The sequence below is a fragment of the Schistocerca americana genome, chromosome 2 (genome assembly GCF_021461395.2).
Source record: "Schistocerca americana isolate TAMUIC-IGC-003095 chromosome 2, iqSchAmer2.1, whole genome shotgun sequence".
In the NCBI taxonomy this organism is placed as follows: domain Eukaryota; kingdom Metazoa; phylum Arthropoda; class Insecta; order Orthoptera; family Acrididae; genus Schistocerca; species Schistocerca americana.
The window spans coordinates 874,354,327-874,369,942 of record NC_060120.1 but is presented as its reverse complement, the minus strand read 5'-3'; the positions used below and the strand labels follow the sequence as shown (position 1 = coordinate 874,369,942).

The following is a 15,616-nucleotide window of genomic DNA, read 5'->3' as shown; positions in this document are numbered from 1 at the left end:
AAGTATCTGCTCGTTCTTCATTTTGCAGATTTACGAAAAAGGGGAAGTGCATGACAATAAACGACATATGTTCCATCACGCTTCTAACCTGCACCACCGCTTTTCCAACCTGTTACACCCCAAGAACGCAATTAATTTTGTAATGCGGTTATTTTGCGCTTAGATATGGTGCACACATTTAGGACTTGTTGTTAAACCATTTAATAATGAACATCTATTTGATACCTCTAAAAACAATATAATTTGCAATTTTCTACGTCCCCTGTAACGTGGAAACTATTAGTCATATAGAAAAAGAATGAATTGGAACTTCTTGTAAGAAATCTAATATTGTTTAATTTTCAGCGAGAAACATTTTCGCTAGATGCCGCGGGCTTGAGACATTAAAGAAAAAACTAAAAAAGTGACATTTAAACGCCACCCCAACACCCCCGCTCACACCCTCACGGTCAGGATTTTTGGTATGTTGTTCACGACACTCCCGACACTCCTCCCTCCCTCCCTCCCTCCCTCCCTACCTGGTCCAACACTGTACAAAAAATTGCAACTACATGAATTTTTCCCCCAGTCGACATTTTTTGGCCTTCGCTGACTGTGCTACGTGACAGAGACCGACCTTGCTGTTTTCATATGATAAGTGGAGTGACATTGCTTAGCACCTGAAGCTACTGAACAGTTGTAGGTAGATACGTATAAATTATGCAGATTTTTGACTGAAATCTGCATATTTGCTGTTCGTATAGAATGCTGCTTGTTGTGCCTCAGTGGGCTTGGTTTCAGCTTCCACCGTTTGTAATACTTATCCAACACATGCAGGCTCTCTGTCAGAATTTCTTCTATCTTAGCAGGCGCCATTCGCAGAAGTGACTGGGAAAGGGCGAAATGGTGGTGGTACGAGAAGTGTCCTACGCAACATACTGTTAGGTGACACGCGTTATGTAGATGTAGAGTTTGGAATGTTGAGCCTCTACAAAGACCTCATCGATATATACAAATCTGCGAGACAACGTCTCGTAGATCGTGAGCCAAATGGTTGAACACAGGAGAAAGAACAGATGCAGGCCACCATACTGTCCGTAAAACTATGTATGTGGTCGGAGTGAACATTGAGCAGGCAGTTATTAGAAACATTGTCCAACAAGGTAATGATCTTCATCCAGGTAACACCCGTGATAAAGTTCATTAAGTCCCTGTTACCAGATTTGGTTGTATGATGTTCACAGATCTAGGAACACAGCAGTACTTTTTTCTTTTCAAACGCAGTTTCCAAAAGGATGGTTAAGGTGCGTTTTTAATCCACCTCGTTTCGCCAGGAATAGGGCTTCAATGGCCGGCGCTATTTTATTTAGGATTATTCATTCAAGGAATGCAACAGGGAGAAGTGCAGCTGGTCTGAAGATTCGTTGAAGGCATGGTTGTTTTCCCAGTTCCTCGAGTGCAGTTATACTAGTCTTCTTAAAGACTGTTGTTAGTCCAGCTGACTCCAATATGAAACTGAAAAAGGAAGTAACTCAACATTTAATGGCAGATCCGCAGTATCTGAGTAGTTACTGGTACAATTCGTCGAAGACGGCAGCCTTTACGTTTCGGACATTGTTTAAGCCGTTTCGTACTTTTAAAGATAATTGGTTCGGATGAAGTCTTCAGTTCTATCTGTTACTCATATAACAATGGTTATTTGTGCTTTAATAACAAAACAATGGTGGTATAGTGAGGCTTCACTTCCTTTAACATCTGGTCATTGTTAGGGCTATTGCAGTTTATTTTGTTTATCAAATAGTGTTAACTAACATTCAGGTGGACAATACCTACTATGTCACTTTGAGGCCTTTCCAAGATCATCGGAAATTTCAAATTTAGTGGGTGCACTATGTTTCTTAAAAAGAATTATGTCTTCATTTTCCTTTACATTTTTAGTGTCATTTTTTTTTTAGAGCTGTTCATACATGTGTTCTTATTCTCAAAATGGCTATTCATATACTGGTGTACATACAACCCCTCTTGGTTTTTTCTATGAATATCATCTTTCATTTTTACATTGATCACCTTTAAATATACCTAATTTATTTGATAGGCAAATGTTTCTTCAGTTTTACTTAAGCATTTTGATAAAAATGTTGTTTTGTGGGATTATTTTAATTAGAAATTTTTAATGTTAAAACATTTATTTCCTATTTTTGATCAATTTTTCTTTACTTTTCTCAAGAACTTTAATCTTCATTTAGATATTTACTATTTCCTGGTGGTTATAGTCCTTTTGCTGTGTAAGAACTATCGAATTTAAAAGGTTTCATAGTGGTAGTAACTTTGAGGTTGAATATCTTTTATTATACATCTTTTGTTATTTGTTATTTGTTCTTTAGTTATTTATTATAGAGATGATTATGTATCTGGTGAAAAGTATAAAATATCTTAGTTTATTGTTTCAAGGGTTTTTTTACAAGGCCAAACTGAATTAGATTTTTATTAGGTGGAAATGGTTTAGTATTAGTTTCTTATTGTTTAGTTATTTATGTAAAGACTTAATGGGCAAATGTATTAACTGCTTTATGAGATTACATTGGTAATGTTTCCCATTTTAATTTCTGTTACTTCGGTATTAAATTTTTGTGGGTTAAATTATATTACTAAGATTGTGCTTCTAATTCTTCTGAAAAACAAGCATATTAGTGTATTCATTGTTTGGGAGGTGTAACTAAGAGTGCACAGGTTCCATTTTCTCTTCACTTCCTGCAGCCATGACTGTTCTACTCCTGCATCTCCTTCAGTTCATTCACTCTTCTTGTTACTGTTTGTGTTTATTTGTTCTCATCTAGTACTTGATACGTACAATTGTGGTTGGTTTTTATTATTAATTAGTTGTTTATATTCATAAGTGCTCTTGGGGCAGTTACGAATGTGACTTGAAGATTGTTGCTGTTTCTACTTTGTCAGCTTCAGTTAATAAGTATTTAGGCAATAGGTTATCCAAAATATGCCTCTTCTCATTTAATGGCTCACTCATTATTTATGGCACTATTATTTACATGTGCAGTTTAAATAACTAATAATTGAAACGATTCTCAAGATATATGTTTCGTGATTTCCATTATGAATTTTTTACTGTTAACACCTGTTTTGATGTCTCTAGATTGTCTTTACGTGGGATGCATTTGTTTGGTTGTATTTATGCAGGGGTTTAATTAATTAGATTGTTTAGAGTGAATTAATTGTTTAAACTGTTTTCCATATTTCTTATCTAGTGGTTTAATGGCTTCTTATTCTTTTAGTTTATTTTATTACTTAACATTGAGTGGTGATAATTTCTATTCAAGTTTCCTTTGGATGATAAGGGTTATTACATTTTGTATGGTGTAAATACTTTATTCTTTGTGGCTCTTTCTGGTGGTAGACTCCCATCTTTATTAATTTTTAGTATTCCACATATAATTGCTGCATATCATTATTTAAAACTTTTAACGACTGCTGTGATTATTTTACGTTTTAACTTGGATTATCTAAATTTTTCTCATAATTTTTTGGTTTTAATAATACTGTTTGTTTGGTTTACTGGTTCTTTATTTTTTATACCTTTTCTTTCAACTAAGTTCATTAGATACTAGGTTAGCATCCACTGCTTTGCTTGTGTAGACTGTACAGTTTGCACTGATTTTTTTTCTTTAATGGGATTTTTATGTTGTTCACGAATTGCAACACCTTCTAAACTTTTCCAACTAATTAAGACCAAGGTCTTTTCCAAATGTGGTACTGATGTAAAGGTGATTATTGTAATGAGAGTCAATGGTTTTGCATTGTTGTGGAGATACTTCGTCAGAAACATGCATCCTCTAACAAATATTTCTTTATCTGAGAGTTAAAATAGAAATTTTCATAGATGGAGCTTCAAAAATTTGTAGTACGACGAAATATTTTCTTAGAAATTTTCACCCCTTATTTCACTGTCTTAGGAGGTTCAATTTCCAAAAACACTGAGGTACATTCTTTTATTGCTAACCAAAAGTCAAATACCAATTTTCTTATACGTTTAGTAGTTCTTTAATAATGATTTTTCAAAAAATTTAATGCACTATTTTTCTCCTTAATGGATGAATTTTACAACTGCTGAAACACATTTATTTCTGACTGAGAAACCAAATATCAGGCTGTTTAGGTCTCCTTAATAGTGACATATTTTGACAAAGCTTTCAGACTGCTGTCTCACACCCTTAGGGATGGAAGATAGGAAAATCCCTTCTTAAGTGTTGCCTAAGCAGATCAACACCCTCTGCAAATTTCAAGTTTGTCCTTAGTTGCTAGGGCTGGGTGAGGGTGGTTGGGTGGGTGGGTGGTTGGGTAGTGGAGGTGTCAGTGATGAGCCAGTCAGGCAGGGTTATTATACATCAGAGTCTTCTGATCATGGCTGAGGTGAAGTATTAAGTAGTCGATATATATAACTTCTTTATTTATATGATCTGTTATGGTCAAGAATGACACAACTCAAATTTTAAGGTTTTGTTGTTTATTTTTTAATACCTTTTTGTTAAACTATTTTTCTTGTAATACTTTAACAACTTGAAAATATTAAGGAGGTATTTTTATTTTCAGATATGTTTAGAAACATACACAATATTTTTACAGTTAAAATGTAAAATCTTATTCTAACTATGTAGATGTTACAAATGTTAATGGAATTAATTGCTATTATAAAAGGTTAACACTTTTCCTTAATTTGGCTTCAATTAATACAGAATAAAGCGATATTTACTGAACCTCTAGGTTGAAACTAACTGCAATAAATCATATATTTCACCCACGAACAGCTCCTTGAATTCATTCATGATATTTCCTCTTAAGAGAACTAGAATAAAAAGTACTACTGATACAGACAGTAGCATTTGTTTGTATAATAATTGCAAATTGTGAAATTAATGACATCTGTACACCAAAACTGAATAGTTAAAAAGAACTGAAGGGGTCTGGTATTTGGACTGAACATTTTGAATCAAATCAGCATTAGAAAAGTGAATTTTTTCCTCAGTCAGTCTTCTTGACAGAATTTTTACAAGTAGTACAACAATAAATGGTAGACTAATATAATAAAAATTCTTGTAGACATAATTAGAACTGTTTTGATTGACAAGTAATTCACATTTTTTAATTGAAGTCAAATGTACTACTTACACTAAAAGTGATTACACATATTATCAGTAAATTAAACACATAGGCATAATCACGCAATATCTACTAAAATGTCAATATAATGCAGCAGCTTCAAATCCAAAGAGATGTCTTGGGGAGAGTTAATAACCAAGTGTTGAAATAAACATGTTGATAGACAGTGTTCTGATAATACTGCGGCAACAAAAAATGTTAATCCACACACTGTGTCAGCGGTTATAAAAGGTGATACTCAGTATTCATTTACTTACAATGTAGGGAAATGTAAACCTATTAACACTGTGAAAAATGGGCCTTGTAAGGCCTGTGAATTAGTCTGTGGTGTACTTATAAGAAACTTCCTGGCAGACGAAAACTGTGTGCTGGACCGAGACTCGAATTCGGGACCTTTGCCTTTCGTGGGCAAGTGCCCTACCATCTGAGCTACCCAAGCACGACTCACGCCCCATCCTCACAGCTTTACTTCTGCCAGTATCTCGTCTCCTACCTTCCAAACCTTACAGAAGCTCTCCTGTGGACCAGTAGAGCATCTGTAAAAAATAATACTCTATTATTTTTCTTGTGTTTCTAATTTGAAAATTTCTATAGCTGTCAGAGTGATTTTTCTTTATTTAACATACATATGTTTTTTCTTATGGTCTTTCATTTTTGAAGTTTTACTAGATTCAGCATTTACATTGTAATAATTGTTGGTTGTTTATCAAATTCAAATTGTACTTCGTTAGATTATTTACATTCTGATGGTCAAATTGTTTCATATGAAGTTAGATTGGCTTTGATTTTATTACCCCCAACTGTTTTAACTGGTATTTTTAATAATTTGCTTTTATAAAATGAACAACTTCAGTGCTGATTTATTGTTATTTCTTTCCCTTCTGCTTTTGTTAGCTTCTCTTCATGTATAGCTGAGACAAATCAAAGTCCTTTTGATTTTACAGGAGCGGATTTTGAATTTTTTCAGTAATTTATATTGAACATGTTTCAGGGGGTTTTACTTTAAATTTCTTTATAAGAATATACTAGAATTTTGTTGAGTGTGATTTTGACTTTATATTATTAAGAGGTTGTTTTGTGTTACTTTCTAGTAAATCTGCTATTACATCTTTTAATTTTATTTCAGCTCGAGGAACCTTGCCTCTAATCTGTTAATGAATCTAGCTTGAAAGAGTTTTGGAGAAGTAGCACTATGCCGAGTTAGTGTATCTGATGTAGCAGTAATAAATTATACACAAAAACCTTCCTCATGGATCAGTCTGTTAGTGAAAACAGTATCAAAATAATTGCAGTAGCTCTTGAGATTCGCTTTCACATAGAGGCAGAAAAAAATGCAGTGTTGGGCTTTAATGGGTAGATGAGATCACTGATATAGTTTCCAAGCTAGATTTTGCCCTTAAATATTTATGGACAGCCTAAAATCACAAGACGTACTATTGCTTTATTCTTTCGAACTTTTTCTTTGCATTAAAGGTTAAAAGATGTTTTTAATAAATTGCAAAATAATGTGAAACTAATGACAAAAATTTCAAATTTGCTTGAAAAATAGCTGATCTTCCATGAATTTAACATATTACAGAAGTGCAAAGGGAATTAAATGCACTGAAGTAACACAATGAATTCCATGAAGATGCAATCACGTTGTCGGTTAAGCATACATTAACTGCTTGTATTGATATCATTTTATGTCATTGCATCTGCATTTATTTCATCCCCAATGATCCAGTCATTTATTTCATGTCAGTGTACATTTCATCTACATCCCTCGTGGTGAGATGAACTACAGTTATCCACTGTCTTGTTTTCCAACGGACGCTAATACCCGCCGGCCGGAGTGGCTGTGCGATTCTAGGCGCTACAGTCTGGAACCGCACGACCGCTACAGTTGCAGGTTCGAATCCTGCCTCGGGCATGGATGTGTGTGATGTCCTTAGGTTAGTTAGGTTTAAGTAGTTCCAAGTTCTAGGGGACTGATGACCACAGCAGTTTAAGTCCCATAGTGCTCAGAGCCGTTTTTTTCTAATACCCACATATATATAATCACACACACACACACACACACACACACACACACACACACACACACAGGGAGAGAGAGAATCTCTTGGTTGTTTTCAGAAGTAATAGTTTGAAACTAGAAACAAGACAACGTCTGAGTCACGGCAGGAGTGTGCTCAGATTGTCTAATAGTTTACCCAGTTGCTCACAGCAAGTGGGGACTTTGGTTTTGATTCCTAGTCTGGCAAAAATTCTCGACTCTCTCTACATACATACTACAGAGCTGTGACATACGAAAGCCTCCTGTTTGTGTACCATAAAAGTTTACTGCAATTGTGTTTCTGATTGGTAATAAGAGAAATAAAGCTCACATGCATTGTTGCAGATGAATCCACAGCATCAGGTGCCAGTTCTCGGTGACAATGGATTTTACTTATCAGAGAGGTTAGTACTTAAGTATTGCCTGTGCTTCTTCCTGTGTGTGTGTGTGTGTGTGGGGGGGGGGGGGAGGGGGGGGGGGTTATGTGTGTCTGTTCAGAAGCTGAAAATGGTATTATGAGGATAGATATATAAATGGAGAGGTAGAGTTTATTTTTTTTTTTATTTACATGTTAAGTTCCGTAGGACCAAATTGAGGATCATATCTTCACTGTCATGGAACGTGTCAGTACATGAACTTATAACATAAAATTAATAACAGATAAAAATAAATGTTCGTGAACCTGAAAGAAAATCAGTCCATAAGTTTAAGCAAACGCTATCAGCAATACAATGAGAATCAGCTTAATTTTTCAAGGAACTCCTCACAGGATAGGAGGAGTGTCCCATGAGGAGATTCTTCAGTTTCGATTTGAAAGCGTGTGGATTACTGCTAAGATTTTTGAAAATGTATGCAGCAGTATACTGCACACCTTTTTGCACAAGAGTTAAGGAAGTCCGATCCAAATGGAGGTTTGATTTTTGTCTAGTATTAACCGAGTCAAAGCTGCTTATTGTTGGAAATAAAGTAATATTGGTCACAAGAAACAACAGTAAGGAATATACATATTGAGAGGCCAATGTCAAAATACCCAGACTCGTGAACAGAGGTCGACAAGAGGTTCGTGAACTCACACCACTTATTGCCAGAACCGCCCGTTTCTGAGCCAAAAATATTTTTTAGAATGGGAAGAGTTACCCCAAAACATAATACCATACGACATAAGTGAATGAAAATAAGCAAAGTAGACTAATTCACTGGTCGAAGTATCACTCACTTTCGATACCGTTCGAATAGTGAAAATGGCAGTACTAAGTCTTTGAACAAGATCCTGAACGTGGACTTTCCACGACAGCTTACTATCTATCTGAAAACCTTGGAATTTGAACTGTTCAGTTTCACTAATCATATGCCCGTTTTGTGAGATTAAAACGTCAGGTTTTGTTGAATTGTGTGTTAGAAACTGTAAAAACTGAGTCTTACTGTGATTTAACGTTAGTTCATTTTCTACAAGCCATGAACTGAGGTGTAAGGAGTAAGGTGGACTACTGATGTCAGATTGGCATCAAATTTCACCATAATTCTGCCCAACGCCACCTTGGACGTGTCATACAATGGGAAGATAGTCGCAGCCCCTCTTACCAGCAAACAACCCTTCTCTTGACGCCTCCGCGATGGAGGTTAGAATTGCGATGCCCTGCGTTGAAATTGTGAGATTTTCTTATGTGTGGCCGAGGAAAACATTTAAGAAAAACGCCACTTACAACCAACACTAGAAGGCCACAGGGTGTGAATGAAACCATCCCTTGACTTGATGATGTGTTGACTGCCACATGTAATGCAGTCGGAAATGAAAGTTCAAAGTGCGATGAGCAAAAGGACAACGTTCTTGACAAACTTCGATACTGCTAACATCCCACAGACGCTTCAAACGATCTCTACAGACATCGTGGACCTATCACAACCCTTTGGAGTGCAGTGTGACAGCGAGTTTTTCTCTGGTGTACCATACAGAACTACAAGGGTCCGTTCAAAGTCGTTCGACGAAATGTTAACACTATTTGAAGCAGCAAAGGGTGTTTTTTTTTTTAACCGTCCTGCTTTGCACCCTTCTGTGGCGTGGTTATGGGGTATGTAACATCGACACATATTTGAATAAAACGGCAGAGGGGTCTCTCTATGACCCCTCAGTTCGGCAACATCCTCAATGCCACCCTCGCGTTTGTTGAGCACTAAAAATGTACCATTACAGAGAGAACGCGTGACGAGGGTCATAGGTGCCTGCAGGTAGGCAACCACTTGACACTTCTATGTTCCGCGATGCCCAGTAGCAGGCTTCCTCTTCTCCTGATGGCAAGGCGATGGTTTACAAGGCTGTTTTCTTGATACTATTTGATCCCACACATGTTACGTTGATCAAATTGTCTTAGAAGCATCTTTCATCTGACACAAAAAAGTAGATAGATTAGAAAAAGAGTCGGTGTCGTAAATCGGCGACAATAAACGATAAAAATTCCTTGCGAACGTCAGGAAATATACTTCATTATTCACTATAACTTGGCAAAAACCGCCCCTTGATATATTTATCCATTCTGGGTACGTGTATCTGGGGTTATCTGTTTTATCTGCTTTAGCTGCTTCACCCTGGACAGCCGGCCAGAGTATCCCAGCGGTTCTAATAGCTACAGTATGGAACCGCGCGACCGCTACGCTCGCAGGTTCGAATCCTGCCTCGGGCATTGATGTGTGTGATGTCCTTAGGATGGTTGGGTTTAAGTAGTTCTAAGTTCTAGGGGACTGATGACCTCAGAAGTTAAGTCCCATAGTGCTCAAAGCCATTTCACCCTGGACATATAAGGATGAGACATTGTATAGCTTTTAGTTTCTTTGTGGCCTACCGAAAGTAGGAAGCTGGAATTGAGGGTTTGCAGCAAATTCTGTTGTTGGGATGATTTGTCTTGGCCAAAAATAGGTAACCCCAGCGTGTGAACATTTATTGTATGTGTGTGAAGATTTCCAAGAGGAACGAGCTGACATCTACATAGCGAACCTAACTGGAGATTTGTCTATCTGTAACGAGTCAATATATCGTGTGCAATAATGAATTAATGTAGTCCGAGATCAACGAAATTTTACTGTATTAAATTTTGATGTCACATTTGCAATCTACAATATTTAATTGCAATAGCAGCATGCATGGCGTAAATCATCTCCTCTGTAAATACTTTAATTTCATGTTGAACACCTGTTAATTATGCTAAAAATTGCGTGTAATAAAGATTTTTATCATTCTATTTGCAGTCGAGCGATTATAGGGTATCTCGTGGACAATTATGCAGAGGATGATTCATTATACCCACGGGATCCTAAGCGAAGGGCAACTGTCAACAGGATGTTGTTTTTCGATGCTGGAACACTCTGGATGAGCTACAGTGATTATCAGGTAAAGTGTAGCTTAGACTCTGCTAGGTGAACTGTGGGCCGTTAAATGTGGTTTTATTGTTAGTTACTAATTTTTTTCAAAATGCTTGTTTGCGGTTAGAGTATGTCTGATACTTGATAACAGAAGCAATTGCAGTAAGTACTGAACTAAGCCACTGCGAAAGTTATGTGTGACAAAAAGGTAGGTCCAACTCCTGATGTTGCTTTTGGATGTAAGTAACATCTCGTGGATTCCGTCCTGCAAATGTAATTCCAGTGATGTCAACCATTACATAAGTGCCAAACTAAAGATATCAACACTCCCATCGTCCAGATGAATGAAGACTTTATTCTTTTTATGGGTGTAAAATGTGTGCCTAAAACGAAATGTGGAGAAATCCCAATTTATTATAACATCAGAAGTTTCTTAGTCCTCCATTCCATGAAAACATGCTCTCCATTCTGCTTGAAATTGAAGTATGTGGGTGTAACTCTAGATGAGCACTGTAAATGAGTAGGTATGTCATTTCAAATAGGTAGATACACTGTCACTAACTGCAGGAAGTCTTGTGCTTGAATCTGTTCTCTCCAATAGCTGCTGAACATGGACGGGGTAGACAAAAATTTCGAAATACCGCGTGAAATGAATGCTTGAACATAAATGTAGAAGCGAGCCAAACGTGCAGGTTACGCTGTTGTATTTGACAACAAACGGCACATACGCAATGTCCTCAATACGTTGCTAGTGTCAGTCATGGTCAGAACAAATTTCTGTGTTGTAAGTGCATTACGTCGGATCTCAGTGCATTCGAACATGGCAAATTGTTGGTGTTGGTATGGTGGGTTCTTCCTTGGTCAAGTTTGCCAAAGCGTTTAATGTTTCAAAAGGCACTGTATAGAAGATTTATACCACATACAAGGAAAGCGGAAAAATATCATCCGCTGTCACAATGTGGACGAAAGTTTGAGTGATCATAACGGACGGTCGTGGAAGAGGATTGTGATCAAAAGTAAGATGGCGACGACGACAGTTGCAAAAGTGGCGAAAGAACTGAACGTTGCACTCCCGAGCAATACGAAGCACCATAGCAATACGAAGGGAACTTCATAAGCAGCGGATTGCAAGGCGACCTGGAATTCCAAAACATCTCCTGTGATGTAAATGCCCATAACAGGAAAACGTTGTGCCACAGTCATAAAACCTGGGCTGTGGGGAAATGGTAGAAAGTCGCTTGGTCGGATGAGTCTTGGTGCACACTTACCAAATTCTGGCAGAGCTTATGCCCCAAGAGCTAGACATGGTAGAGGTTGGGTGATTATTTTGGGCAGCTCTATAGTGGTATGCCATGGGCACCATGGTTTCTCTGTAAGGTCACATTACTGCCAAGGATTTGTGACCATTTTGGCTGATCAGGTGCATCCCATTGTGCGATGCTATTTTCGAAGACTGTAGGGCTCTGTTCACGCAGCTCACATCGTCCAGGACTGGTTTTGTGGGGGAGAGAGTGAATTGTAGCATCTCCTCGGCCACCAAAGCCACAACATCTCAAACATGACTGATTCTTTGTGATCAGCTTCGAAGAGAAGGGTGCCTGATCGCTATCCACATTCCAACATTGTTACCTGACCTCACCACTGTTTTGCAGGAAGAATGTTAGTAGGTTCCCTCGAAGACGAGATAAGATTTGTATTTATGCATTCCAAGACGACTGGAAGCTATTCAGAACGCCAACTGTTTTCCTACATCATATTCGGGGTGGTAAAGTGTTGGGTTTTTGGTGTTTCCATATTTTTGAGCGCACCCGGTCTTTCGATAGGATGTGACAAGTAAAACTGTGGAGTCACTCGTTCGTTTTGCGGAACCTCCACGATTTAACGCGCCATGAGTAGTGGAAACTTTAAGTGATTAGAACTGAATACAAATTTTTGTGCACATTACGTCTGCAACATCTTCCTGTTCAGACATGTTAGTGTTTCATTTACCTGTTTAGGCTGGTTGCAGAAATACAAAATACGTGAGTACAAACACTCTTCCTACTTCATTGGCTTCTTGGTGTGTATGGCGCCGAGTAATGCGAATCACAGATAAAGTATCTCTCATTTAGTCACAACCCCAGCACAAGGTGTTATGTATCAAGTATTCTCTCTCTCTCTCTCTCTCTCTCTCTCTCTCTCTCTCTCTCTGTCGTGCGCGCGCGCACGATGCATATAGTGTCAATGCACGTGCAGTCCGTGAGTAGAATGGGCAAGGCGCGTGGTCTATCTGAATTTGACTGAGGTTAGATGGAGATGGCCCACAGGCTTGGCACGAGCATTTTGAAAACTGCGCGACTTGTCGGGTCTTCAACATGTGACAAAACCACGCCCAGACATCACGGGATTGGGCAGCCACACATCATGACAGATGTCTGACGTCGTAGGCTGGGCAGACTGGTAAACCAGCACAGGCGGAAAACTCTGGTGGAACTGACATCGTACTTCAATGCTGGGCAGAGTAGAAGTGTGTGTGAACACGCAGTGCAACCGGTGGCGGATTTAAAAATTTTGCGCCCCTAGGCACACCATATTATACCCCCCCTCCCCCTTCCCCCCACAAAGCATGTTTTAAGTAATAACTACTACCCGATAACTTCACAATTGCCGTTTTGGGTGGGAGCGCTGTGAACTGTTACCGTACTCTGCCATACGTTGTTCTGAAGGACGCATCAGTGGTCTAGTCGCGGTCAATCAAAATGCAATGTGGTTCCTGAACTGTACTTGTACGGCAGCAGATAAAACAAACTTAAAACTCCATTGTGTTAACACATTCTTCTGTCGAAAGACAACAGAAACGAACACAAGGAAAATAACTTTTCTTCTATGGCCTACAAATTCAGCAGAGCGTGTAGGAGACAACGGATTTTTTATACATTCACTTTTAATATGTTCTTTTACACGAAACCGTTGATAATGAAAATAAAAAAAATTTTATACGATCTAAAAATTGAAGCGAATGTGCCATACATTAGAAAGTAACATGAACTTTTACAGAGATGCGTTCAAAATTAAAATTAAACTGTCGCTTTACGATCTAATAACTTGAATATGTAGCAGATAAAAAAAAACACGTTCGGTATTAATACGTGAGTCTACAGGAAAGTGTAAGAAATGAAAATGAAATAGAGATTTCGATGCACGAACTAATAACTAAATACAGACGAACAAACACAGAACTGGACTTGCTATTACATAATTTTACAGACTAGTGTGGAAAATTCAAATTTGTTTTATAATCTAATAGTTAACGTGTAAAGCATTAGGGTCTGTGTAGCTAGATGCTGCATAATAAGTGTACACAATACGTTTAACCATGTAAGGGCTGACCAGTTTTGTACTGCAGCTACTGCTCTCACTATGCTCTTTCTAACGGTATTAGCAAAACTTTTACGTAATTATCGACAGAACTGGACTACGTTATTAACACTTTTTCATCTGAGCGGCGTACTCTCCGATAACGTATATTTCCGCGAAACTATACATTTCAGCAGACGCCAAGAATACGCATGAGTTGTAATATACTACAGTATCAATCAACATGACTTGACTGTACAGCGCCGAGCGGCCTGGGTCATTCCGGTATTGTTTAGCATTGTCGGGCGGCTTCGGTCACGTACATGAGGTTTAGTTCCGTGTTCTGCCATCGGCAATTGTAAAATAAGCAGGGAATACGTAGTTTGTAAATCAAATGAATGTGCTCTAAGTTATAGTAAAAATCACATTGTAATCTTAAATATTTTAAACTAATATGAATAAATAAACAAACTCACCAGTCAGGAAAGTTTGCGTCTGGCGTTTTCGGCAGAAAACTCGTTGATTATATCTTCATAGTTCAGACGGTTGTCAATTAGGAGGTCGGCTTCGATTTGAAGAAAAGAGAAGGCATTCAATCTCTCCTCAGACAACGTAGAACGTAGGTGCGACTCAGTCTCTTAAGAGGCGAAAACGAGCGTACTGCGGAACAATTTTAAGTGCCATACATAGAAATATTCTAAAGTGCGACGTCAACATTCGGAAACACGGGCTGTAACCTCTTTTCTAAAAAATTTGCTATTGCGACTGGTATATCCCTAATCTCAGAAGATTTCGAAAGTTCTGGAAATGTACACATTCACTAGGGAAGGAAGGCTCTAAATCGGTATCACATGACACTTGGAGTTTTGCTGCACGTTCAGCAATATTGTCAGGTGAACAAACTGTTCTTAAAGTTCCTGAAAACCGAAGGAGTCCAACAGTGTTCTATAGCTTTCCTTCCTCCTCACTAATTCGGGGTACAAGTTGTCCTACTGGGAGAAATATTTCGACTTTAAATTTTTCCCTTCCAGTCAGAAAAACTTAAGAGTCCGCTTCTTCGTCGTCATTAAGTTAGCGTTTTCGTGATCTTTTGTAGGTGCATTCACAGTCTATATCAGTCACAATCTACATGGATTTATTTTCATAATAGTCGAACATGCCACGAATAGCTGTAATAAGTCCTGCAAGTGATTCCTATAATTCATGCACTATTTTGGTATCAATATTTACACATTGCAATTTCAGATTTACACTATAAAGTCTCCGGAGTATGTACTTCCAAACTGTCATCATGTATACTGTTTCTAGTCTGCTGAGTTGCTTCAATAAAGCTGAAGCTTCATTTCGAACAAGTGTTTTTTCAAACGTATTGTTGGCAATATGTGTGAAGAGCATTGATAACGCCCTCCCAGTTTCCATATAGACTTACACACCCTTCCTCTCATGCTGACCAACGTGTTTTTGGTAAACGTTTTACCGTTTTGCTTCCTGGTTTCGCGAAAGATAGTAATTTTTCCCAGCGCTGTGTAGAAGCAGGGAAAAAATTATAAAGGTTTTGCACTACACTGAAAAATGAACTTGCTTCCTGACAACAGCTTGCTGCACTAGTTCCGACTACATTCAAAGAAAGTGCTGCACAAGGCACATAGTGCACTTTCGGATTTCATTCTCTAATGCGTGCCTGCAAACCAGTGTAGGTTCCTGACATTTGCTTGCGTTGTCATATGACTGGCCTCT

The 15,616-nt window shown here is 38.1% G+C and overlaps 1 protein-coding gene across 1 annotated transcript in view; it reads left to right on the top strand.

Annotated features, from left to right (window-relative positions):
• LOC124595454 (glutathione S-transferase 1-1-like) overlaps window positions 1–15,616 on the top strand; it is a 92,635-nt gene that overhangs the window by 36,976 nt on the left and 40,043 nt on the right. The window contains exons 3-4 of the mRNA XM_047134201.1: window positions 7,535–7,593; window positions 10,430–10,571. Coding sequence (XP_046990157.1) covers window positions 7,535–7,593; window positions 10,430–10,571 — 201 coding nt within the window. The remainder of the gene's footprint in view (window positions 1–7,534; window positions 7,594–10,429; window positions 10,572–15,616) is intronic.